The 24,544-nt window shown below is 62.9% G+C and overlaps 1 protein-coding gene and 1 long non-coding RNA gene across 6 annotated transcripts; one reads left to right on the top strand and one right to left on the bottom strand.

The window, feature by feature from the left end:
* Positions 1 to 391: 391 nt before the first annotated feature.
* Positions 392 to 7,681, bottom strand: LOC118655588. 4 transcript variants are annotated; one of them, XR_004967302.1, is made up of 4 exons: positions 7,244 to 7,681; positions 5,563 to 5,666; positions 4,858 to 5,009; positions 392 to 819 (listed from the first exon to the last, which is right to left on the bottom strand). It is a non-coding gene; the product is annotated as an uncharacterized LOC118655588 (long non-coding RNA). The 4 variants fall into 4 exon arrangements; XR_004967300.1 differs by having other exon boundaries at positions 4,929 to 5,009; XR_004967301.1 differs by having other exon boundaries at positions 5,578 to 5,666.
* Positions 6,404 to 24,530, top strand: SAMD11 (sterile alpha motif domain containing 11). Of its 2 annotated transcripts, none has more exons than XM_036307563.1 (14): positions 6,404 to 7,314; positions 8,347 to 8,438; positions 11,966 to 12,147; positions 13,380 to 13,430; positions 16,689 to 16,813; positions 19,187 to 19,276; positions 19,428 to 19,562; positions 21,357 to 21,525; positions 22,491 to 22,606; positions 22,799 to 22,877; positions 22,960 to 23,411; positions 23,605 to 23,726; positions 24,059 to 24,169; positions 24,253 to 24,530. In XM_036307563.1, the coding sequence occupies exons 1-14, from the start codon at positions 6,798 to 6,800 to the stop codon at positions 24,496 to 24,498; spliced, it is 2,487 nt and encodes an 828-aa protein (XP_036163456.1). In that variant the 5' UTR covers positions 6,404 to 6,797; the 3' UTR covers positions 24,499 to 24,530. The 2 variants fall into 2 exon arrangements, with proteins under 2 accessions (XP_036163456.1, XP_036163455.1); XM_036307562.1 differs by having other exon boundaries at positions 19,425 to 19,562.
* The last annotated feature ends 14 nt before the right edge of the window (positions 24,531 to 24,544 follow it).

The raw sequence follows: 24,544 nt of genomic DNA, 5'->3' as shown, positions 1-24,544 counted from the left end.
ACACTCTGGCCCAGCTCCTGGCCCAGCCTGCCAGCACCCTCTTCCTCACCCATTCTAAGTTCAGTTCAGTGGAGTGTCTCTGAGCAACCTGGCCTCCCACAGCCTTGGCAGCACCTCAGAAAGCCTGTGGGACCAGCATATGTGCCCTAACGGAAAAGGAGAGCAATCCTGGGAGGCTTCTAGGAGGAGGGAATGCTGCTGTGAGTCTGGAAAGTACGTAGGTGGGAACAGAGCTGAGATGGCCACAGGCACAGTGGGCATAGCACCTGGACCTGGTATTTTTAGGGACCACAAATGTATTTGAGAAAGAAAAAATAATATAATAATAACAAATATCAGACATTGAATCAGCATGGATTGTATGCGTCTTCACACCAACACAGTTGTGGAATAGAATTTACACATTTTAATGGAGGAGGCTCGCAAAAGCAAGGTACTACACTAGTTGTAATGGGGCCCTGAGTGGGTGCAGAATAGTGATGTTGGGGACTGGGCTCCTGGGCCCAGGCAAGGCCTGGAGGGCAGGGAGCCCGGACTGTTCCCGGAGGAGGCCCTGGAAAGCAGAGAGGCCGATGTGCCCATCAGTCGCTAGTTGAGTTGGACAGAGTCTGGGGCTATCATGGAAGGAGTGAGGGGTGAGAGGGGCCTGGGAGGGAGCACAGGGGGGAGTCCAAGTGAGTGCAGTTCTCTGGTGACTGGGGGCCCGGTGGTGAGGCGACCTAGTGAAGGGCAAGGGCTGTAGGGACTGTGAGTGGACGCACATGGCAAGCTGTAGACTCTTGAGTGTTTGGGCTGAAGCTGGAGATGCAGAGCCACAATCTATAAAGAAAACCACAGAAGAACGCACACAAGGTAAGAGTGAGCCTTGGCCAATGTGGCTCAGTGGCTAGAGCAGGGTCCTCACACTTTTAAACAGGGGCCAGTTCACTGTCCCTCAGACCGTTGGAGGGCCGGGCTATCGTTTAAAAAAAAAACTATAAACAAATTCCTATGCACACTGCACATATCTTATTTTGAAGTAAAAAAACAAAATGGGAACAAATACAATATTTGTATTTGCATGTGGCCCGCGGGCCGTAGTTTGAGGACCCCTGGGCTAGAGCATTGGCCTACAGACTGGAGGGTCCTGGGTTTGATTCCGGTCAAGGGCACATGCCTGGGCTTTAGGCTCGACCCCCAGTAGGAGGTGTGCAGGAGGCAGCCGTGCACTGATTCTCTCTCACCATTGATGTTCTATCTCTCTCTCCCTCTCCCTTCCCCTCTGAAATCAATAAAAATGTATTTTTTTTAAAAAAGATAAGAATGGAACCTAAGGTAGAACTCACCCATCCGTTTACTTATCCATCTACCAACCCTCCACCCATCTACCCACCCACCCATCCTAGGTTGGAAGAGTGGGGAGGCAGCAAAGCACCTCAAAGAGTGAGAAGTGAGAGAACAGGAGGCTGATCTGAGAGGAGGGTCTCGGGGCATGTGCAGCTCACCCAATACACAGCGAGGCACCAGCTGGAAGCAGTGTGCAGGGCCACCCCATTGTGACACACAGACACAGAAGAGAACGTGACCCCTGATGGCTCACCGGCCATAGTAATAAAGAAACCCGCACACAGACAGCACCCACAAAGACATCAGTGCACCCACAAGGATGTCACTGACTCAGCCTGCATTTAGAAGAACAGGTCGTGTAGCTGGGAGTCCAGGGCTCGGCCTCAGGTGGTGTTGGGCTAAATATATGACCTCAGAAAGCCAGCCTGGCCAGAGCTGTGGTGGGAAACACGGTGAAACTCATGTTCACCTTTGCATGTCACTTCTGAAAATCCCTGAGAAATCAGTGGTGACAAAGTGACGGTTGGCCGTCTGGTGAGCCTGGTGGTGGGACTGTGTGGGAGGGAGGAGGCCTCTGGCAGTCAGCTGTACTGGGCGTGTACCTGTTTCTTCATGCAGGAGGGGGCACATCTGTGCCGCCCTACACCGCCAGCATGGACCTTAGGACAGCACCACACCTGTCCTTGGGCCCCACCCTCAGCTCTGAGTCTGGGCAATACCTGCTAAAAATCCAGGGTGCTGACCCTGGGCCCTACGGGAGAGCCTCCTCTCTGTGAAAGAGGATGCCTGTGGCCATGGGAGTTGGGAGGCCCAGCTGGGCTGAGAGGGCCACACCAACGGTGTGTGCAACCAAATGCTGGCATGCGGGTAAGTCAGTGAACTACTGCTCGCAAGGCACTCCTGTACGGCAGGAAGTCCACCATATAAAGTCACTTCTGGACAGTCTGGACTCCCTGCACAGCCTGGCCAGCAACTTCTGCCACCGCCCCATCAGCCCCTTGGACCCAGCCAGCTTCCCTCTAGGCTTCTGCTCCCAGCGTCCCCACCTGGGTGTCCCCTCTTCAACTTCCACCTGCAGAAAGCCCACTCCTCTTCCAGCACCCACTCCTGCTGCCCCCTGGGGCCTGATCGATGCCCAGTGGCTGAGGATGGCACAGCCGTGTGCCCCTGTTGGGACTGTGGTTGGTTCTGAGCCTTGCAGGTCTGCCCAGCCCACGACAGGTAAACATGCAGAGTGGATGCATGACCAGCACAGTCGGGGTTGACCCTCCAGGGCATAGCCCTCCCCAGTGAGGAGCATGGGTCCCCAAGGTCTTCCTGTGGGATCTGTGTTGCACATGAGCTGATGTGCACAGCAGGACTGAGGTCACAGGAGGAGGGAAGTACAGATGCACGAGGACAGGCCTCTGCTGACTTCGACATGAACATGTGAGCACCTGGGCGTCCCTCCACCCTCAGGTCTGGATCTGTCCTCCCTCACACTCAGCCGTGCTGGCACAGTTTGGAGGTGTGGGGGCCCCAACTCTGCCACTCAGCTCTGGTCATCTCCCTGACCTGGCGTCTGGAAGAGGGGCCATTGTGGTGCTGCAATGGCTTGTGCCACGAGGGGTGCGGACTGCACAGGACCTCCGCGCCCACAGCCACACCCCAGGGCCGCAGCCACATCCAGGACTCCTCCCTCCCTGCCTCCAAACCCCAGGCCAGGTCCAGGCTGCAGGGAGAGGAAGGGTGGAACCAGCCTTAGGCCCTTCGTGGGAGACTCTTCTGCTCCCAGCTTCCTGGAGGGCTCTACTCCTTCCTCTTGCTTGGCACCATGCTGGGGATCCCCCAGCTCCTGCACTCCCAGCCCATTCCTGCAGGAGCATGTAGGGTGTTAAGTTAGTTTACACCCTGGATGTGTGTGTGGCGAAGCTGTCAGCATCTGCGCACCCATCCTGTCCGTGCACATGGGTGTGAGCACACATGCAGGTGGCTGTTTGAGCTTTCAAAGGCACGAGTCTATTACTGACTGGGTGTTGTGTGGGCACAAGTGTGTGTGCAATGAGTGTGCTTCCTCATAGCTCAGTGTCAGCTCATTCCACACCTGTGGGGCCAGTGCCACTGTCCTTGCATACCTTCCCCAGTGGGAGCAGGTCTAGGCCTGCCCTCCTCCAACCCCCATCTCCCTGGATGAGCACAGGCCAGGGGCGGCCTGCACCTGGGTCTCAGGGACACGTTGCTTCCCTGCAGCCTCCCCTCTGGATCTCTCTTCCTAGGATGATACCACATCTGGCGCTCCGTAGATGATTGACTGATGAAGCATGGGTGGAAAGAGGGCGCCAAGGGGTGCAGTCTGGAGAGGGGCATTGGCAGCACTCCAGGATGGGAGGGTCCTGGCAGGAGCACCAGTTGGGGCCGGGGTCAGGCAGCGCCAGAGGGGGCGGTCAAGCCTGGCTGAGCCCGGGTTGGGGGCAGCGAGGTCGGCCGCCGCCTCCGCGTTCCCCGGGGAGGTCTCGGGTCGCCGTCTGCGCCGCCCGCCGGGTTATTTATGATCCCCTCCCCTCTCTGGCGGCGGCGGCGGCTCCGGCGGCGGCTCCGGCCTCAGCCCAGCAGCGGAGGGCCCCATCAGGGGGACCGCGACCAGCGACCGACCGCCTGCGCTGCGGAGGCGGGGGCGGGGCCTCGGCCTCGGCCGCTGGAGGTGTGGCTGTGGCCGCGGACCCACCTGCTCCCCGCGCCCCCCGCCCCCCGTGTGGCCTGGAGGGGGATGATTCCAGCCTCTGGCCCGGGTCTGAGAAGCGCAGCGGTTCCTGTGGGTCCGGGTGGACAGGTGGGAGGAACTGAACGGATCCTCGCGGGAGGGGGACGACCGGGGTGGGAAAGCCTGGTCCCCGTGGGAAGGCGGCTCTGACCCGGGAAAGCAGACGGTGTGTTTCCCATGAGGAGGAGGAAACAGGTGGGAGGAACCTCCCTGGTCACCAGGCCCCGGAAGGGGAGCCAGCAGGGGGCTTTGCACTGTCACCATCTTTTCAGGAAAGGACCCTGGTCCTCTAGAGCAGCGGTCGCCAACCTTTCGGACGTCACTGACCACCAGTGGGCGACCGCTCTAGAGAGGAGTGGAGCCAGACCGTGGCATGGAGGTTGGGCTGGCAGAGTGAGCTTAGCCCCACACCTTGCCAGCTGAACCCCTTCTCTGAAAGCCAGAGTTGGGGCCCCCAGGGCCCTCCTTAGCCGCTGCAGGCTGTGATGAAAGTGTGAAAGGTGGTTTTACAGAAGGAAAGGGAGGTCCCCTCTGCAGGCTCAGGGTGTGACCGGACAGTGCGCACACCGGCCTCCCACCAAGCCCTGGCATCCCTGCATTAACATGATGGCTCCTCCATGGGCCGTGGCAGTAGACATGGAGGCAGCACGCCTAAGAGCAAGACACAGGCCGCAAGGGTGGCCGTGAGGGGAGCTCCCACTATCAGGCTATGTAAGGGCTCAGGCTGCAGATGGGGCAGAGGGGGCTCAGGTGGTGCAACAAGGAGGGGCCACTCACTCATGTATACCCACTTTCCCATCAGCAGACAGATGTACCGGGAGTGGAGGAAACAGAAGGGGTGCAGAAGTTCGGGTGCACTGACCAGTCAGTTCCTGGTCTGACCCCAGACCGCCATCCGCACGCTGGTCTTGGTGCCTCAGCTGAGGATGAGTGGGCAGTGGGTCTGTGAGGGAAAGCAAAATGGTTGCCAATGGTCAGCCACATGCCCGGTAGGAGGTGAGTGGCGGTGATGTGTCCCCTCACTCTCAGCCCCTCCTTTGCAGAAGGTGCTGGTGCAAGCTGTGACCCAGCTCGCCCTGCAGAGACTGGTCAGGGAGATGCCCTGCCGGTTGCATCTCGGAGGGGCAGGGATTGGGGTCTGGCTGCTGGGTTGGGATCTGAGGCTACTTCCAGACTGTCCACAATGACACACCAGAGAAGACAAGCCTGTCTCAACAGCTATTACCACAGCCATAGCCTCCAGGTTTCCCAGCTTCCCTTCCTAATTCTCCCGGTGCAAGGATGACATGCTGACCTGCACAGAGGTGTGGGCTGGTCACCAGGGGACAAGCCACCCTCATTCCGGCTCTCCAAGGCACTGAGGTGGACAGGGATGTAGCAGGTCCTCTCCCCAGACTTGCTCCTCACAGGAAACAGGATGTGCTCAAGGGCACATCCTTCCCTTCTCCTCCCCACCCCCTCCAATCCATCCCTCACCTAGACTAGGTCCAGCCCACCTTCTTGCCCCACACCTTGGCGCAGATACTGTTTGTACTGGATGTGAAACAGCCGGGTGACATCAGGAGTGTTACTTGACTTTTCTGTGTCTCACCTTTGTCACCTATGAAATGGGAAAGATAAGGAAATAATACTGAAATGGTCAAACGAACTAAGGCATATAAAGCAGCAATCAGTAATCAATAGAAGTGTGATTGTTATTAACAGAACACAAACCCTCCCACCTCCGTTACCAACGCCTCACACCACAAACCCAGGCCTCACACCCAGTAGATGCAGAGGAGCCCCCCCCCCCCCAAACACACACTGATGCCCACCACCCGCAGGCACTGGGCAAACCACACACTTGCGGAGGAAGTTGGGGGGGGGGGGCAATCTCGGATCTCCTCCTCTGCCAGGAGCCCACTCCGGATCTGGGGCCGCCACCACCCCACGTGGAGTCACAGACTCCAGCAGCGGGCCCCAGATAGTAACTCCCTCAACAAAGGCGCTTTTCCTGCGCGCCGGCTCTGGCTAGCCCGCCCCCACGATAGGTCTCCCTTCCTCCTACCTTCAACCTATCAGGGGGTGCAGCCTGGTCCCGCCGCCTCCTTGTGAGCCGGGTCGGCCTTCACGCACCCCCTGTTGGAGCCCGCGCCCGCCCGCCCGCCCGCCGCGCCGGGGCCTTTTAAATGGGCCAAGTTGTGGCGGCGGCGGCGGAGGCGGCGGCGGGAGTCTCCCAAGTCCCCGCCAGGCGGGCGCGCGCCAGTCTACGCGGGTGCGCAGCCCGGGCGGCGGGGCGGGGCGGGGCGGGGGCCTGGGACCCCCGGGAGGGGTGGGGCGCGGGGCCCGAGACTTCAGGACTCCTCTCCGCCCCGCTTCGCCCGGAGGGCAGACCGGCGAGCGGCGGTGGGGGCGGGGCCGCCCCAGGGGGCGCGGGCGCAGGTGGCCCGGCGCCCGGTGGAGCCCCAGGGTCCTGGAGCTGCGGCGGTCGGCACGTCGATCCGGGATCGATAGCAGCTCCGGCAGCACCATGTCTCCGTTAGCCGAGGCCCTGCCCGCCAGCTGGGCAGCTGTCCGAGGTGGCCCGGCGGGAGGCGCGGCGGCTGCCGGCGCCGGGGCGCAGTAGCGGGCAGGGCAGGCGCACGCACGGCCAGGCGCCTCCCGGGTCCCCTCCCGCCAACGAGACCCTACTCCAGGCCGGGAACAAGTTGCGCCGGCGGCGGGAGCCAGGCTGCAGGACCACTGGCCCGCCATGCCGGCGGTCAAAAAGGAGCTCGCGGGTCGCGAAGACCTGGCCCTGGCTCTGGCCAACTTCCACCCGACCCTGGCGGCTCTGCCGCTGCCGCCGCTCCCCGGCTACTTGGCGCCACTGCCCGCCGTGGCCGCCCTGCCCCCAGCCGCCTCGCTACCAGCCACGGCCGCCGGCTACGAGGGTCTGCTGGCTCCGCCGCTCCGCACCCCGCGCGCCTACCTGAGCCTGAACGAGGCCGCCCCACACCTCCACCTGCCCCGGGACCCTCTGGCCCTCGAGCGCTTCTCGGCCACTGCGGCCGCGGCACCGGATTTCCAGCCGCTGCTGGACAACGGCGAGCCGTGCATCGAGGTGGAGTGCGGCGCCAACCGCGCTCTGCTCTACGTGCGCAAACTCTGCCAGGGCAGCAAGGGCCCATCCATCCGCCACCGCGGCGAGTGGCTCACCCCCAACGAATTCCAGTTCGTCAGCGGCCGCGAGACGGCCAAGGACTGGAAGCGCAGCATCCGCCACAAAGGTGCGCCCGCAGTGGGGACCCGGGCCGCCCCGGTGCCTGACCTCCGCTCCCCGAGGATCCGTGGGTCCGGACCCCACTCATCCGCCATCTGGGAAAACTCCGTCACCGCCCAGAGAGGGCGCTGTGGCTCCGGGGCTGCCGCAGGGACACTCCTCCCCCCGACCCCCACCCTCGCTTTGCACCGTCTCCTCTGTGGACCCGGGCAGGGCGTCCGCTGCGCACTAGCCAGCTGCTCCTGACGCTCCGGGGGTCTTGGCAGGATTGCTGGGCCTCGGGACGCAGGGAAGTTACGGGAACTCGGGAGAGCAGGCGGGAGGAGGGCTGGGCAGGATACTCGCCCTCACCCGGACCCCGGGGACCCCGGAGCCACGGGTTCTGGCGGGAGTGGAGGGCACACGTGCGGCCGAGGTGTGGGTGCGAGCTGCTGGAGAGAGGGCGAGGTGTAGGGCTGGAGCAGGCAGGTGGGGGCCGCGGGTCGGCGCGTCCGGTCGGGGGCGCGCGCGGAGCCGGAGCGGCATCGAAGCTGGGAGCAGCCTGTTGGGCTCCTGCAGGAGTCAGGCTCTTCGGGCGTGACCGGCGGGCGCCTAAGCGGGCAGCCAGGAGAAGTGCGGTGAGATGGGGTGGGGGGAGTTAGAAAGTTAGGGACCCAGTAGCGTTCGACTTTGGGGTTCGCGAGTCCACAGTGGCCCCCCTCTTCCCGCTACGGGGTCAGGCGCAACCCAGGTCCTGACTGTGCCCTCCTGGGGTCCCGCAGCCCGGCTCGGAGCGGGTGAAGCTGGAGGAGGGGCGCGGGAGGGAGGAGGGGCGCCCTCGGTCGGGGAGGGCGCTCGCCCGGGTCTTCAGTTTCTGAGCTCTGGAAATCCCCGCGGGACCCACGAGGATGGGGTGGGCGGCAGGGCTGGTGGTGGGTTTGGAAGTTGGACTGAGGTGGGTGTGCATATTCGTGCCGGGAGGGGGCCCCAGCCCTGCTGCTGACTGCACCCCGGAAGTGCCGCCCACGCCCTCACCGGCCCTGCCTGCCTCTCCTCACAGGGAAGAGTCTGAAGACGCTGATGTCCAAGGGGATTCTGCAGGTGCACCCCCCAATCTGCGACTGTCCGGGCTGTCGGATCTCCTCCCCGGTGGTGAGATGGGGGAGAAAGTGGGGCTACGGGGTCCTTCTTTCTTTCCGGGGGAGCATGTGCTTATTTTGTAGGATCCAGAATCCTAACCTCACTCTGCCAGTGTGCAGGAGGGAGCCCCCCGGGCAAATAGGGGCGACATTGCTTGGGGTGGGAATCCTGGGCACCTGGAGCCCCCACCCCTTTGGATCCTGCCTATCCTGAAGCTTTTCTTTGGGAGTCTTGGAGCTGCTTCTCCCAAGTCCTGAGAACACTCAGGGTGTGAAGTTTCCTCTCTGGAGAGTCTCTTCCAAATGGCTTTGGAGATCTTGCCCTCAGCAGTCTGGGGGGTCACCATGTCACCTGGCCAGCTTGGAAGAGGAGCTGGTCCTTGGTAATGCTGGTTCTGGGGTGTGACAGTGTTGGCCCCCCGATGTGTGTCTGGGGTGGTTATAGGCTTGGATGTGAATGATGTGCCTCTTTGGGTACCCACAGCTGGAGCCCTGCGGGGCAAGACCTTGGGTGTGCAAGACTGCCTAGGGCAGCTCGGTGCTGTGTGGGCCTTTGGTAACCAGAACTGAGGCTGGTTGGAGGCTGGTGTGGGGCCCCCAGCCCAGTGTAGACATGGCCTAGGGGAGCCGAGCAAAAGGTGCTGTGCCTGCCCCAGCACATGTCTTCCAGGCAGTAGCAGGTGGAGGGTTGACCTGGAAAGGAAATCGCATCTCAAGAAGGACCAATTTTGAGCCCCTGGGGAGAGCCGATTAGAGCCCTGGCTGCGTGGTGGGTGGTTGTGCTGCTCTTACTGGCACCACCCAGCAGCCCTTCGTGCAGGAAGGGGTGGGAGAGGCAGAGGCCTGAGAGGGCCCAGGGTCCCTGGCCTTTACCTTTGGCACAGCTGTCGGTTGGGGGAGGGAGGAGATGTCCTGGGTTCTTCTTGGCCCCTGGCGGCAGGGAATCTGGAGAAACTAGGAAGTCACAGACACAACTGTGAAGACAGCACCAGGTCAGATGCACACACTGGGCAGGGGGGGAGGGACTCACTGCATGTCCACCGCACACATTGTCTGACATGAGCTCATCACCCACAGGCGTGCCCACACCAAAGACAGTGTGTGCACAGGTAGCCCACCTCCTGCCATGGCCTCCGTACCTTCCTGGGGCCGGAGACCAAGCTCGAGCTCCACTTCTGCGCCCTCTCAAGCAGCTGGTGCAGAGGAGGGGTCCTCGCCTCCTCACCAGCCTTTCCGTTCAGGTGGGAGGAGCCTGCCTTCCCACAGGAGTGGGGGGCAGGTGGCCTGAGCCCAGGACCAGTTCCTACGGCTGTGGCTTGGCTGGTGGTTCGGACAGGGATGGGGACACAGTTAGGGCTGCCTGCCTGTCCAGGGCTCCCAGGCTCCTGCTTTGCATGAGTGATGGCTCAGACCTGGGCTTGGTCCTCCTGAGCCGGGTCCCTCCCAGGCCTGGCACTGTACCCGCCCCTAAGGAGCCCCATGGAATTCCTGTCTTTCCAGCCCCCACTTTTGCACACAGACTGGCTTCCCCCACAGCCAGCTCTACAGGTGTACGTACACCACAGTCACAGATACTCAAGGGGCAGAATTTGGGTCCGTGGCACAGGGATCATGCAGCCACACCAGCGGCCACACTTGATGCCTGAGGAGCCAGTATTTGGCTAGGGGAGGAGGCTCAGCACCCAGTTTTCAAATCTGTGCTGCTGAGCGGGGACAAGTGGCTGAGGTTTCCAGTGTGCGTGGAAGGCATGCATGTCCCCTGTACTTGGCCGGGGTCAGGGCTGCCCATCCTGTTTCTGTCTCTGAGCCCCCCTCCCATGGGAGCACCCACAGGAGCCACCCTAAGCCAGCATAGCTGGTCTGGCCTCATCGAAAGCAGTAGTCTTAACCTGCCATTTCCCTCTCCTCTTCCCTATCCTACGGGTGAGAAGCAGAGGGCACGCCTTTCCTTTCCTTAGGTGGGTTTGATTCAGCAGGAAAGGTGGTCCTGGTGCTTGGCCTACAGCAGGCTAGAGAAGGCCAGAGCTGAGCGGGACCTCCCAGCAGAGTTGCACTCCAGACAGGCGGGGAGCTGTTCCAAACTCCCACACCCACTGTCTGCCACGTGCAGGTATGGGGACCAGACAGTGGTTACCTGTGCAGCCTCACTCATGCTCTGCTGTTGCTGGTGACGAGCTGGGCCGGGGTTAGGGTCAGAGAGGGGCCATGGAGCAAGCCCTGTCTTGTAGGCTATTCACAGACTGACCCCCCACCCCAACCCTGTGCCAGACCCTGGCTGCCCAGTCTGTCTCACTGAGTGCCGCAGAGGAGACTGGAGGGTAGACTCCTGAGGGCAGGTGTGGAGGAGACCAGGGGGCCTGGGCGTGGGGGTGCTATGTGTCTGGAGGTGATGGTGGACTAAAGAGAACCTTTACTCTGAGGACAGGACTGATGGCTGCAGAGCTGGTCCATTGAGGGGCCAGGTACCCCTGACACTTTGTTCCTCAAGCTCAGGGGTGTGCTGGGGATGCCTTGTCCTGGCAACAGAAGGAAGGAGGTCAAAGGAGGCCCCTGGGACTGAAAAGATGAGAGAGAATTAGATGATCCCAAGACCCCTGCCACCTCCCTGAGCCAGTAATCTGTTACTAAATAAGAAAAAGCTCCCTGCCCACCAGAAAACCATCACTGCCTTTTCTTCTTCCCCTGGGGTGGCGGGACCTGAGCACACGGGACAGTGCCATGTGTGTAGGCAGCTCGCCAGCGTGTGTGCGCCAGCTCTAAGCATGCATTAGTCTGTGTGAGTGCCCTGTGCGTCTGCATTCCGGCTCAGGCACCTCAGCTCTGTGCCATGAGCCCTACCTGGTCATGGTGGGTGCAGGGGTGGGGCTGAGGGGCCTTGTGGAAAACTGGATCTCCCAGGGCTCCTGGGCTCACAGTGCTGGGCTGGCCAAGTGATCTGTGAACCCCAGGCCTGCGATTGGCAAGGGGTTCAGACCCCGTGGGACCTGGGCTCTGCATGGCTTGGTCTCCGTTGGGGGTTCATAGAGTCTGAGTAGGGTTGCCAGGCAGACACGCACGCACACATGGAGGGCACTGCATGTCAAAAGAGTCACAGGATGCAGAGGGGCTGTGGTGCAGACAGATGACCCCTCTGAGCTCGGAGGAACTGGGGAAGCCGGGTCTGCCTTCAGGTGGCGTCTCACACTCAGGCTGATGGCCGGGACAGCTGGGCTGGAGTGTGCAGTCTGGACAAGGCAGTGCCCAGAGCAGCCTGGCCAGGGCCACCCCTGAGCCTCAGCCCTGGCCAGGGTGGAATGGTGTCCATGGAAGGGCTCTGCCCGAGGCCTTGTCTCCCTGCTCTTGGCCTCTGGTCACTTGTGGCTTTTGCCAACCCTGGGGCCCATTCTGGAGGCTGTGGCTCCCTACCCTTGGCCAGGGCAGCGGGGAACATGTGCTGCTGACTGTGAGGCTCTGTCACCTGGGCCTGCCTGGGGGTCGGGCCGTGGTGCAAGCCACCAGAGGGCCGAGGGGCTAACCTTCCTCTATTCCCTCTCTGCCCAGAACCGGGGGCGATTGGCAGACAAGAGGACAGTCGCTCTGCCTCCTGCCCGGGTCTTGAAGAAAGAACTGACCCCCAGCTTCATAGCCAGTGATGGCGACAGCGACGGGAGCGGGCCAGCCTGCGGGCAGCGGCCTGGCTTGAAGCAGGAGGACGACACACACATCCGGATCATGAAGAGAAGGTCCTTTCCCAGGGCGAGGGCATGGAGGGCATATGGGCTCAGGTGCCAGATGGGACTTCAAGGCAGGTCTGCAGGCAGCTGGAGGCAGGTCCAGGCCTGGAGGGACTGGACCCGGGTTTAGCTTGTGTGCCTCAGCGGAAACATGCCAGTCCCTCCATCTCATGGGACCACAGTGAGAGCCCACCTTGCCCCACGTGGGCAAAGGGCCACGCCAGAACTGGATCAGCATTGTTGGGGAGCGGGCACAACAATGGGCTGAGGAAGGAAGGGGGACTCTGCCCAAGGGCTCCGGGGGACAGGGAGACCCGGGCAGGGTTCGGGAAGGGGTGCGTGGTCCCACCACAGCCAGGCGAGGGGTGGGGAGTGGGTGGACCCTCCCTTTGGGCAGCCCCTATATACTTGTGCTCATGTTCCTTGGCAGGTGGTGGCTCTGCTGGGTCCTCACTGTCCCATCCCAGGCTTGGGCCACTCTTCCTGACTTCCCACGTCTCCCCTCACGGCCGAGGAACCTCCTTCTGGCCACTGACTTCTCTGTCCATCCATCCAGAATTTCTAGGCCTCTTCCCACCTAGTCTTCCAGCACTTTCCAATGTCTCCTACCCTAGTAACCCTCTCAGACCGCAGGACCCCACTGCCAAGCCCACACCCACACCTGGGAAGGTGAAGCACCACAGGCTTCCCCCTGCCTCCTCAGCCCGTGGTCTTTCCAGGGGCACTGCTGTGGCGGAGGACCCGGGCACGGGGCAGAGCTGTTTCCTGCCTGACCTCTGGTCCTGGCGTCCCCGCTGCCTCCGTAGTGCAGTGGTCACTTTTGGGAAGGCAGTTGGCAACAGCTGGGACCCCGAGGCCTATACCTGGGCTGACATCCAGCCATTGGCACTGGCAGCAGTTGCCGGCTCATTCCTGGCTTGGTTCCAGCCCAGCTGGGGTAGCTCTAGCCACTCGGAGTTTGGTTTGGTCACATGAGTGACATGCAGAGGGAGCTGCAGCCCCCACCCCAGCACAGCGTTCAGCTCTCGCGGTCCCAGCAGGGACGGTGCCTCAGCTCTGTGCTTCCCGCCTCCTGGGGGCAGCCCTCGCGGTTGAGCTGGTTCCGGGTGGCGTTGGAGACAGGCCTGAGCCGGCGCAGTTCCTCAGGGGGTGCTGGGGGCAGATGAGGGACTTGCCACACACCCGTCTGCTGTCCAGCTGCCACCCTAGAGGCCATGCTGACTCTCCTTCTTTCCTCCCAGGGTCCACACCCACTGGGACGTGAACATCTCCTTCCGGGAGACGTCCTGCAGGTGAGGTCGGGGCCTGGGCCAGGCTTCCTCCCACAAGTGTGTCTGCTTCTAGATCTCTCCGGCCTCCTCCTTCCTCCCCTCCTTCATCGCGGTCTGTCTGTCTGTCGCCTTGTCCCTGGGCCTTGGCAGCACAACCCTGGAGCCAGAGTCCCCCTCCCCCATGGGACTGTCATTTGAGCCCATTTGCCCAAAGACGAGGCCATAGCCGCCCCTCCCTCCCTCCCAAAGACCCACCAGGAGGTGAGAGTGGTGATGTGGGAGTGGGATCTTGAAGGAAGCATGGGAGTTCCCTAGGGAAAGGGGACGTCTGCAAAGACATGGAGAAATGAGGGGAGGGGAGGTGGCTCCCAGTCAGCAAGTCTAGCTCCATCAGATGCTAAAGAGCCTTGGATGCTAGGCCTCCTGGCTGTTGTCCTCCAGGCAGTGGGGAGCCACCGAAACTTCTTGAGCTGGAAGAGTGACCAGGTGTATGTTTTGAAAGGTTCTCTGGAGGCCCTGCCCAGCAGGTGGGGGGTTGGCTGAGTCCACAGTGATTCAGGCTGTGGAGACAGGATGGAGGGAGATAACAGTGAGGGGACCTGAGAGGAGGTTGGGGGCATTAGGGGACCCAAGTTTCTGGTTCCAGGGGGGCAAGGGGAGGTCAGTCTGTGGGTGGAGCCCAGGCCGTACTTTCTGGTCAGTGGGGTCAAGTCTTATCCTCCTTACGGGGCGGCCGCAGGAAGGGCAGCGGGCAGTAAGCATCAGGTCTGGCCGAGCTGGTCCTGCCCACTCCCAGCCTGGCTCCGAGGTCTAGATCTGGAGCCAAATTACAATGAAAACATCTTCAAACTTATTTCTACCTCATTTTGAAGTTGCCCGCTGAGCTGGTCCTTTTTATAAACCACCGTGAACAGTGGTGACATCTTATGAGGCTTGTACTTGGGAAGCTATAGGGTAAATTTACTCGCAAAGCTGGTAGGAACCCAGGAGCTCTTGCTCCTCTCCAGGGCAACTCTCCCTGCAGGCCCCCCAACCTCGCCCCCATCTACCCGGCCTTGGAAAGTGGGAGAGGATCCCCCTGCTCAGAGAGGCGGCAGAAGCAGCTAGGATCATTTCCTGCCTCTTACCAGAGGAGAGGTGGGGGATGGGGGCCCAGGGGACTTTCAGCCCCTCCATGCAGCACCCGGCCCAGCTGCCTCACACTGCCTACCCTCCTGTCTTTGTTGCCGTGGCTCCTTTTGGCCCTGTCCCTCTGTCCTTCTGTCTCTAGTCTCCTGTCTGTCAGACTCTGTCCATCTGTCCAGTCATGCCTGTTTGTCTGCCATCATCACCCTCTATCCTTCTCCATCTGTCTCTTCGTCTGACTCCGTCATCCATCTTCATCTGCCTGTCCATCGTCTGTCTGTTCATCCCGTCCTTCTATCCATCTGACCCTGAAGTGGATGGGTCTGAGCACTGCGCAGCAGGCAGACTTGGTCCCTGCCCTGTCGGAACCCCTGAGCTGGCCAGGAGGTGGGAAAGGACTGGGCAGTGAGATGGTCGCTGAGGGAACCTTTAAGGCCCCTCTTCCTTCTCCCAGCGCACCCTCCTCCACTCAGCCCCCCAGGGAGCCTCAGAGCCCCCCACAAATTGCAAGTAACAAACAGCAGGTGAGAGGGTGTTTTCATGGCTCAAGAATCTCATGCTGGATGCCCGGGGAGGATTCACCTATTATCAGTCAGTGTGTGCAAAGTTTCTTTGTCGTATAATTTGTTCAGTGAGTGACCAGAACAGATTTCCCAGGGCAGGAACAGGCTATCTTGGGGTGAACTCCCAAGGCAAAGAGCGGGGTGTCCTGGTTCCCACTGGGCATCACCCCCAAGGAGCTGCCCCACCCTTGAGTGCCCGAATGACCTGTGCATGAAAGAGCTGATGGCTGAAGTGGGGGCCTGTTCTCACATGTCAGTCACCTTCTGCAGGAGCCCTGGGGACCTGAGGGCAGCATTGGCCCCGCCTCTAGGCCCCACCCCACCCTGGTGCTGAGACAGCAGCTCATCTCCTACCCCCTGGAGTTGATGAGGATGCGTGAGGGGGTGGATTAGTTTCTAATTAGTCCCCTAAAGTACCTGCTCCCACCCCACCTGCCCTCCTGTCTGCAGGGGGAGGCCACCTCCTCTCCTGAGGGTGGGGTGGGAGGGAGCCCAGCCCTGGCGTCTTTGGTGCTGAAACTGATCTGCTTAGGGGACAGCCCCGGATAAGCCGCTCAGCCACCCAGGCCAGGGCACAGGGCTATTTACTGAGGTTTAGGGTCGGTTCCAGGTCACTCCATGGAGGTCCCCCTGCAGTGGCCCAGCCAGGAGGCTGCTCTGTTACAGGTGGGCCAGGGAGCAAGGGTGCTGGGGGGGAGGGGGCAGTCCCTCCCTGCTTCTCCTCTGTCCTGCCCCGACTGTGTCTGCAAGGTGGCAGGTGACCCTTCATCACTAAGGGAGTGGGGCGCCATCTCTACAAGTCGCACTGGGGTTTCTTCACTCCCTCTTCTCTCTGGGGTTCTGTAATGTAGGATTGAGGAACAGAAGTGAGAGAACAAAAGAGTTACCTACATGCTTACCCTAAGCCCACCCGCCCCCTCCCCAAGGCCTGGCTGAGGTCCTGCTGGGAGCCTTGAGGTGAGCAGGCTCCCACCCTGCCTGTGTCCATGTCTGCAGGTCTGCAGGTCCGCAGGGCTGTGGCTCCCATGAGTGTGCATGTGCCTGTGTGTCATGAATGTTCGTCTCCATTTAGGAGCTGGCCTTTGGTCTGACCCTTGGTTTCCTTATTTGAAGAAATCGGGGGTCCATGGCTGGTTGCAAGTTTTAGTTGAATAGTGTGGGCAGCATTCTCCCTGAAGCAGCCAAGGCTGCACACACGTGACAGTGTGTGCTCGGGCTCCCCGGGGACAGGCATACTGCCTGGTGGGTGCCTGGCTGCCTTCCCAGCAGGGGGTATGGACACAGTCCTGGCCACTGGAGAGAGCATGGCAAGGCTGCGCCAGCCTAGCTCTGCACAGACCCTCCCCGGAGCTACTACGGGGTGTGTGTGCAAGTTCCCCTGCCCAGCAGACACTTGGCAGGTGCTAGCTGTTTGCAGTTGGTCCTGCTACAGGGACGCTCACACACGTGGGGTCACAGGCCACCCCCGGAGGTGTGCAGAAGGCATGGCCGCACTCAGATGCTGTCCCCTGGTGCCGTACACGCCCACACGCAAGCTTGGTCTGGCACCCTGCCTCATGGGTCCCACCTTCCCCATCTTGCCTTGCTGCAGCCAGGAGAGCGACCTTCCCACCCTCCTATCCAGCCTGCATCGCAGCAGCCACCTCGTTATGCCTGAGCATCAGAGCCGCTGTGACTTCCAGAGAAGCAGCGTGGAGATAGGCCTGGGTGGTCCAGGTGAGGAGGCTGGGAGTACCAGGGGCCAGGAGGGGGCTGCCAGGGCCACAGCAGCTTAGCCTGAGGACAGCCCCTTGCCGCTGCCCTCCCAGTGTCTGCTTAGTGGCCTGGATGCCGCCACCCCCAGCAGCCTTGGCAGGCAGCCAGGGAGGCCAGCGGAGGAGGAGGGAGGTGGCCAGGCTGGCTGTCCCCTGGGGCTGCATGTGATGGTAATTGTGTTAATCCCGGCCAGCAGGGAGGGGGCGGGGGGGCGCGGAGGCAGTGGCTCCATGGTGGCGGCTGCTGCGGTGGGCTTGGAGTAGCGAGGCCTCTGTCACCCCTGCTCACAGGGGCAGACGGAGGCAAGGACGGTCAGGGATGTGCGGGCCTCACAGAGGCTCAGAAAGGCACACCTGCAAATGACATGCACTGAGCACCCTCCAGCCCCACAGCTCACGGGGTCCCAGGAGGGAAGGGTCCCTCACTGAGAGCAGGGAGACTAGGTAGGAAGGTGCTGGCCCAGAAGCTCTGGGGTCACCTCGGAGGGGTGGCTCTTGAGGGGCAGCAGCTCAGAGGGAGGGGCTGCAGAGGGTGGGGCAGGGTGAGCTGCAGCTGACAGGGCGGGGCTGTGGGCTGGGCAAGGAGCTGGCAGGGTCCCTGGCTGTCCTAGGAGCCCTGGGCAGGGAATTTTCCAGCAGTGGCTGCAGTTCTCAGGGAGGCTGGGCAGGGGATGCCAGCATCCTGGGCCCCTGAGCGTCCCATTGGTGCCCTCCCTCGGGCTCCCCCCACATGCCTGTGCCTGGGAAGGCCCTGGGGTGGGGGCTGCTTCTGGAGCCGCGCTGGAGGCTGCTGAGCAGGCGGCTGATAAAATCTAATTGCCCCATCGATTGGCAGAGCCTCCGGAGCCCGTGATGATTGAGATATTCTGAGCCAGCGGGCCCTCCCTGGACAGCAGGGCGCCTGCACCACACGTGTGCCCAGCCCCAGCCAGGGGTGCCGGGGCCCTGCGTGCTTGGGTCAGGGTGTCCTCACTCCCACTTTGTGCCGAGGTCACCCCTACTCTGCAGGAAGTGCCACCTGTGCACTGGGCCCAGGTTTCACCACAGTCTTGACCTCTCCTTGGGGCTGTAGCATCCTTTGCCTCCCTGTGTTCCTGTGGCCTTGCCGTGGGGTCACCTGCCTGTCTTCACCTGCTCTTCCCCAGAAGCCGCCTGCTAATCCTGTCCCCACAGCCCCAGCCCCTCCCAGGCACCTGAGTGGGACGGTCAGGAGGACTGTGGGGGATGGCAGGTGGGGGGGGGGAGGCACCTTGTGGTTGGCTGCCTGCTTCTGGATCCAGGCTGTGTCCCTGCGTAAATGTGGCCCTTATCGCGGACTAGTCACCTGACCCCCTGGCAGGACCTTATGCAGCCACCACACGGGGGACCCCTTCCCCCCATAGAAAGGGGTAGGGGTAGGGGGCTCCACTGTGGACAGTGGGAAGCAGGTCACAGGGAGGTGAGAGCCCTGGGTTATGTGCAGGTCGGGGTGTGGACCCAGCCCTGGCATAGTCAGACATGCAGCCCTCCTGCCTGGGACCCTGAGGCCACCGGGCTGTCCACTGGACTTCTCTAGGGGCCTCATGCTGGCTGTGCCCCCATCCTGCCAGGCCCCTGAGATAGGGATGGGCAGGGCCTGGGTTGAGCCACGGGACGGGCCAGTGGCAGCAAGGTGGCCAAGATCAATAAGTTATTAGCACCATTCTGTCAGCTGTAAAGTGGAGATTGATCGCGCCGCACTTCCCGGGCTGATAAAAATGACAGATTAAGGGAATAAGGAAAAGGAATTAGGCTCTGGAGCTGATGGCAGTGCCCCTTTGTCGAGGCGTCCTGGTGGCCCTGGGTCACAGAAGGGGCGGCTCCTGCACCCCACCCCCAGGCCTCCCTGAGCAGGGAGAGTGTGGGGCAGTCCTCACCCCTGTCCTGGGAGTGGCATCAGGAGCCTCTTCTCCCTCTCTGGCAGGGTGCTGAGCAGACCTACACTTGCACTGGACAACCCTCTGGCTGGGTGGGGGCAGCAGGGTGCCTGTGGGGTCCTGAGTTGCCCTGAGGCTGTTACCAGAAATCTGCCATCACATCTACACACACACGCACACACACACACACACCCAGAGCCCAGGGCCAGCACCGTCCTCTTGCTGGAGGCCTGGGACTTGGCTAGGCAGTGCCTTCATGTGGCCAGGACCCACAGACACCCTGAGCAGTGATGGGTGTGGTTCTGGGCTGACCTGGGGCTGGGCAGGGACGGAGGCTGGAGTTAGTGAGCCTGGGTTGTCCCTCTCCCTCCCTGCTTCGCTCAATCTCCATCCCTCCAAACCCTGAGCTACATGGTGGGGCTCACTCTACCCTCCCCCAGGTGACCTGTTGGGCAAGAGGCTAGGCCGCTCCCCCCACATCAGCACTGACTGCCCTTTGGAGAAGAAGGCGCGAAGCAAGTCCCCCCAAGGTGGGAGCCCTCTGTGGGGGGTGGAGGGGGCAGGTCACAGGACGGGGAAGGTATAACAGACCTGAGACCCTCTGCAGGGTGGGGTAAGCCCAAGCTCTCCACCTGGGCGGCACCTGAAGGAGACCCCTCCCTATATGCTCCCCACAAGCAGAGACTCTGTTGCTGTCAGAGCTGGGGCCCAGCATGGCCCCTGAGGATCACTACCGCCGGCTCATGTCCGCACTGAGTGAGGCCAGCACCTTTGAGGACCCGCAGCGTCTCTACCACCTGGGCCTCCCCAGCCATGGTATGTGCCCCTTACCAAGTGTCCACCTACCTGTGCTGGGCTCTCCCTGCCCCTGGAGGCTGATACTCGCCCTGAAAAGAAACCCTGGGGTCTTTGCCGACAACAAGGCTGCGCTGGGTGCAGCGTCAGGCCCTGGACCCCGAGCCCCATAAGCAAGCTCCCTGGAGGTGGGCAGAGGCATGACTCTCCTCCCTCTGCCAGAAGGGCCCCACCCCCACCCTACCCCCCACCTGCATGTCCCCTGCGGCCCCACCCCACTCTCTCTCACCCGCAGGGCCACCCCCCCCACACACATGCAGACACTGTCATTTCACACTGTGAGCCTGAGTGGGGGTGGGGGCCCATGCCCCTGCCATCCATGCAGGCAGTCCTGTCCCTGTCTACACTGCAGGCCTCCCCTCCAGCTGGAGGGTGCCACGGTGGGTGTCAGGGCCTCCTCCAGGGAGCGCTAGGCCTGCCTGGGGGAGGCCCCAGACGGGGAGCAGCAGCCTTAAGAACGTCCCTGGTGGATCCAGGAGAACCTCACTGGTACTCAAAAGCCCGGCTGGAGGCGCCGTCCCTCCCCGTGCCCCACCCTGTGCATGGCCCTGGCCATCTGTCCTTCCCAGCTCTCATGGACGCCTGGGAGTCCCACCCACCATCGCGAGATCACACCCAGCACCCTGCCCAGCTGCACCCTGACCCCAGCCCCCAGTCTGCGGAGCGCGGCTGTTGTGGCTGGAAGGTGGGTGGGGGTGCTGGGAGAGGGGGCAGGACTTCCTCTCCTCACACAGGCACTGTCCCCGAGGGCAGTGAGGCACCGAGAGCCTGAATTATTCACCAAATGTTAATAATTTAAAAATCTTCCTTTTTAATTGCTTTCCCTGCCCTGCCTGGGGCCGGCTCGGCTGGCCTGCGCGGGGGAGGGGGCGCCGGCCGCCGGGGAGCAGCGCCGCGAGCTGGGCTGTCAATCACGGCCCCGCGCCGCCGCCCCCGCTGCGGAGCCGACAGTAAATAACCCGGCCGCCGGCGCGCGGGGGCGCGGAGGCCCCACTGGGATCGATGCAGGCGGCCGCGCCGGCTGGGCTCTGCGGGCTGGCACCCGGCCCGGGCAGGGCCCACCTCCGCTTTTCGGGTAATTAATTTATAAACAGGCGGCGGCGGCGGGAGCCTGCACACACGGGGGGCTGCGGGGGGGGGAGGGGGGACTCGGAGGCCGGGCCCCGAGCAGGCTGGAGGGATGCGGATGGGTAGCCGAGTGCATCAGGCGCAGGGTGGAGTGTGCACAGCGTGTACCTAGGAGGGGGCCGCCTGCGCAGCCTCAGTCTTGCGTTGGAGACCACTCTGCCCTCCGATAGCCAGCCCGCGCCCTCCGCTTCGCGCATTGCACCCCCCCCCCCCCCCCCCCCCGCAAGGCCCCTGCAGCCTTGGTCTCCATGCACTCGGAACTGTCCATATCAACAACACTCGTGCACCCCCACCCTCCCATGCCTGCTGGGTTTTCGCCTCCCTCCTCCCATCCCTCCTACTGCAGTTTGGTTACTAACATCCCCATGTCACTTCCAAATGCTTTCCTGGCCCCCCTCCCAGGACAGGTGGGTGCCTCCCACTCCCACCCCAGCATCCTCTAGGGTTAGGCTGTTGCGCTGTAATGATCTGTCTCCCTTGCCCTACGGCCTTTGTGGGTCAGTGTGAGGACGAGCTCTCACTGGTTCTGGCCTTGGTGTCCTTGGCCGGTGCCCTGTGCTGGCCGCGGGTAGGAGGGTGAGAGCCCAGGGCCCTCTGGGTCACTGCTGTTGTCGCCCCCTCCCCCAGACCTCCTGAGGGTCCGGCAGGAGGTGGCAGCAGCAGCAGCAGCAGCTGTGAGGGGCCCCAGTGGCCTGGAAGTCCACCTGCCCACGTCCACAGGTCAACGTCGGAAGCAGGGCCTGGCTCAGCACCGAGAGGGCAGTGCTCCAGCCGGCACCCCATCCTTCTCAGAGAGGTACTGGGTGTCTGCATCTCAGAGACCCCCATATTCACTGTGCTTGTTGCTGGGGTGGAGACTTATCACCTGGTTTCTGCAGGTCAGGGCAGCAGCCTGCACCTTCCTACTTGTCAGCCACCTTGACTCTCTCGTCCCAGCCGCTTGGCCCTGTGGGGACTGAATGTGCCAGGCACGGGGCTAGCCCTGGGTTCATGGCTTATCGTGCAGAAGGGACCTGATGCCCTCCTGAGCTGGGCAGAGGCCCGAAGAAAAATATTCCTGGGGTAGAATGCGTGGGGGTGACCCGCCCTCTGGTTGGCGTACTAAGGGCGATTCCCTTTCCATTGAACAACTATGGGACCTGCTGAATCCAGGCGCCCCTGAGACAGCTGAGGGCCTGGCTCCCCCAACAGGTAGGTGAGGGCGCCAAGACTCCATGGGGAGGCCGTGGAGAGGGGGCAGAAGGCAGAACCCGGAAGTCGGAGGCCACTGCCTCCAGCAGCACCGAGTCAGACTCGCGCTTTGGCGCCACAGATGCTCGTCGCGGCCCCGAGACCCCAGGAAGGGAGGGGAATGGTGGACCTCAAGAGGGGCGAGCGAGTGATGGGGCGGGCAGAGCTGCAGCGACCTCTGCCTCTGCTGCCCGCTCCCCGCGACCCCCGCCCAGAGCGCCGTCTACAGCCGCCTCCCGAGTCGCGGCTAATTGTGCTCCGCCCCCGGCCGCGCAGGGTCCGAGGACGGGGAGGCCAGGGCCCGGCGCGCCCGCGGTAATTGCCGCTGCAGTCGCCGCCGCCGAGATTAATTGGCGCCGCCAGCGGGGGCCGGGCGGGGGCGGCGCGCGACCCGAGGCCGAAAGGATTGGTGCTCCGACCGCCAGCGGGGCCGCAATTAGCAGCGCGGCCGGCGGCGGCGGGGCGGGGGCGGGGGCGGGCCGTTCCGGGAATGGAAGGGGCGCACGGCGTTCACCGCCCTGCCGTCCACAGGGAGCTGTCCCAGCCGGCCCCCCTGCTGTCGCCCCAGAATGCTCCGCACATCGCTCTGGGCCCCCACCTCAGGCCTCCCTTTTTGGGGGTGCCCTCGGCTCTGTGCCAGACCCCAGGTGAGGAGTAGGCGGGGGTTCGAGGCTTGTGTCCTGGGGGACCTGTGCGTTCGGGGCCACCCGGGTTTGCCTGTGCCCCACCAGCGTCCGCGAGTGTTCCTCTAGGACCCAACCCAGCCAGGGACAGACGGGGGCGGGGGTAGGCGGTTGGGGGGCACTGGACCACTCGCTTCGTGCTGTCCCCTTCCCCAGGCTTCGGCTTCCTGCCCCCGGCCCAGGCGGAGCTGCTCGCCCGGCAGCAGGAGCTCCTGCGGAAGCAGAACCTGGCGCGGTAGGTGGCGGGGCCGGCAGGGCAGAAGGTGGCCCCCGTCTCGCTGGATCCTGACCCCGGCCCCCTGCACCCCCTGACCCAGGTTGGAGATGTCGGCCGAGCTGCTGCGGCAGAAGGAGCTGGAGGGCGCGCACCGTCCGCAGCTGCTGACGCCAGAAGCTCCGCTGCCCCCACCGGATGGCGCGGACGCCCTGCTGGTGCGGAGACCCAGCTCCGCGCCCAGGCTGGCGCTGCCCCCACAGGGACCCTCCGGCTCCCCCACCCGCCGAACCCCTCGGAAGGGGAGCCTCAGCCCGGCCTCAGCCCGGCCCAGTGAGCCCAAGACCACCGGGGCTGAGCTCTGGGTACAGGATGGCTCTGAGGATGAGCCCCCCAAGGACTCAGACGGAGAGGACCCCGAGATGCTGGCTGTTGGGGGCCGGGGCCTCACCCCAGGTGGAGGGGCCAGCTCTGAGCGGAAGGGACTTCTCTCAGGGTCCCTGCCCCCCTCTCTGCCCTTGAGCGTGCCCTGCGTCAGCCCCTACTTCCACACAGGTGGGCACTCCAATGCTCTAGATCCCTCAACAGGGTGGGGTGGGAGGAGACCCATCCCCCACTTCTCCTTAGGAAGTCCAAGGGGAGAAAAGGCCCTTTTAGTCATGGATCTGGACGAGGGCAGAGGTCAGCAGATGGGTGGGAACCTGGGAAAGAGGCAGCCACAGTCCTAGTAACACCCCCTCCCAACCAGGTGCCATGGGGGGACTCTTCAGTGATGGGGAGGCCACCGTCCCCGAGGACATCAGCAAGTGGACAGTGGACGATGTCTGCAGCTTCGTGGGGGGCCTGTCGGGCTGTGGAGAATACACACGGGTAAGGGGGCACCTGCCCAAGATGGTCCTGAGCTCCTGTTCCCCAGTGCCTCTCCTCACCCCCCTTCTCCTCCTCAAAGGGTGTGGGGGCACTGCATGCTCCCGTCCCAACCTGCAGTGCTGTGCCCTCCACACAGGCACGTGTCCAAATTTTCTTTCACATGAATATTTTCCCTACAAACTGCACCAACAGCTCCTCTTGGCTCCGCTTTCCAAAGCCTTGAGCCCTCCACCCCTCCACCCGGACCTGGCAGCCTTGGCCTGGCTGAGGGACCCTGAAGGGTGAGCAGGCAGTTCCCACACTCAGGCCCTGACAAGCTCCCACCCCACCAGGTCTTCAGAGAACAGGGGATAGATGGGGAGACCCTGCCCCTGCTGACGGAGGAGCACCTCCTGACCACCATGGGGCTAAAGCTGGGGCCTGCTCTCAAGATCCGGGCGCAGGTGCGTGCCAGGGGGGCGGAGGTCCCCCGTCCTGGAGGGACAGCACCGAGGCTGCAGACCCCCAACCCAGGCTCTCTCCACAGGTGGCCAAGCGCCTGGGCCGAGTCTTCTACGTGGCCAGCTTTCCGGTGGCATTGCCACTACAGCCACCAGCACTGCGGGCCCCCGAGCGGGCACTCACCTCAGGGGAGCAGCCCCCATCCCCAGCAACGGCCCCCTCACCCTTTGTGGGGGGACATCCCACTGCTGGCCAAGCCTCACCCAAGCAAGAGAACGGGACCATGGCTCTGCTCCCAGGGCCTTCAGACCCCTCCCAGCCTCTGTGCTGAGTTGTGGAGCCCACCCTTTAGTGCCAGTCACTGCGATGCAAAGGCC

This window comes from Myotis myotis, unplaced genomic scaffold, assembly GCF_014108235.1.
Source record: "Myotis myotis isolate mMyoMyo1 unplaced genomic scaffold, mMyoMyo1.p scaffold_m19_p_48, whole genome shotgun sequence".
Taxonomy (NCBI): domain Eukaryota; kingdom Metazoa; phylum Chordata; class Mammalia; order Chiroptera; family Vespertilionidae; genus Myotis; species Myotis myotis.
This window is presented reverse-complemented; position numbering and strand designations above follow the sequence as displayed.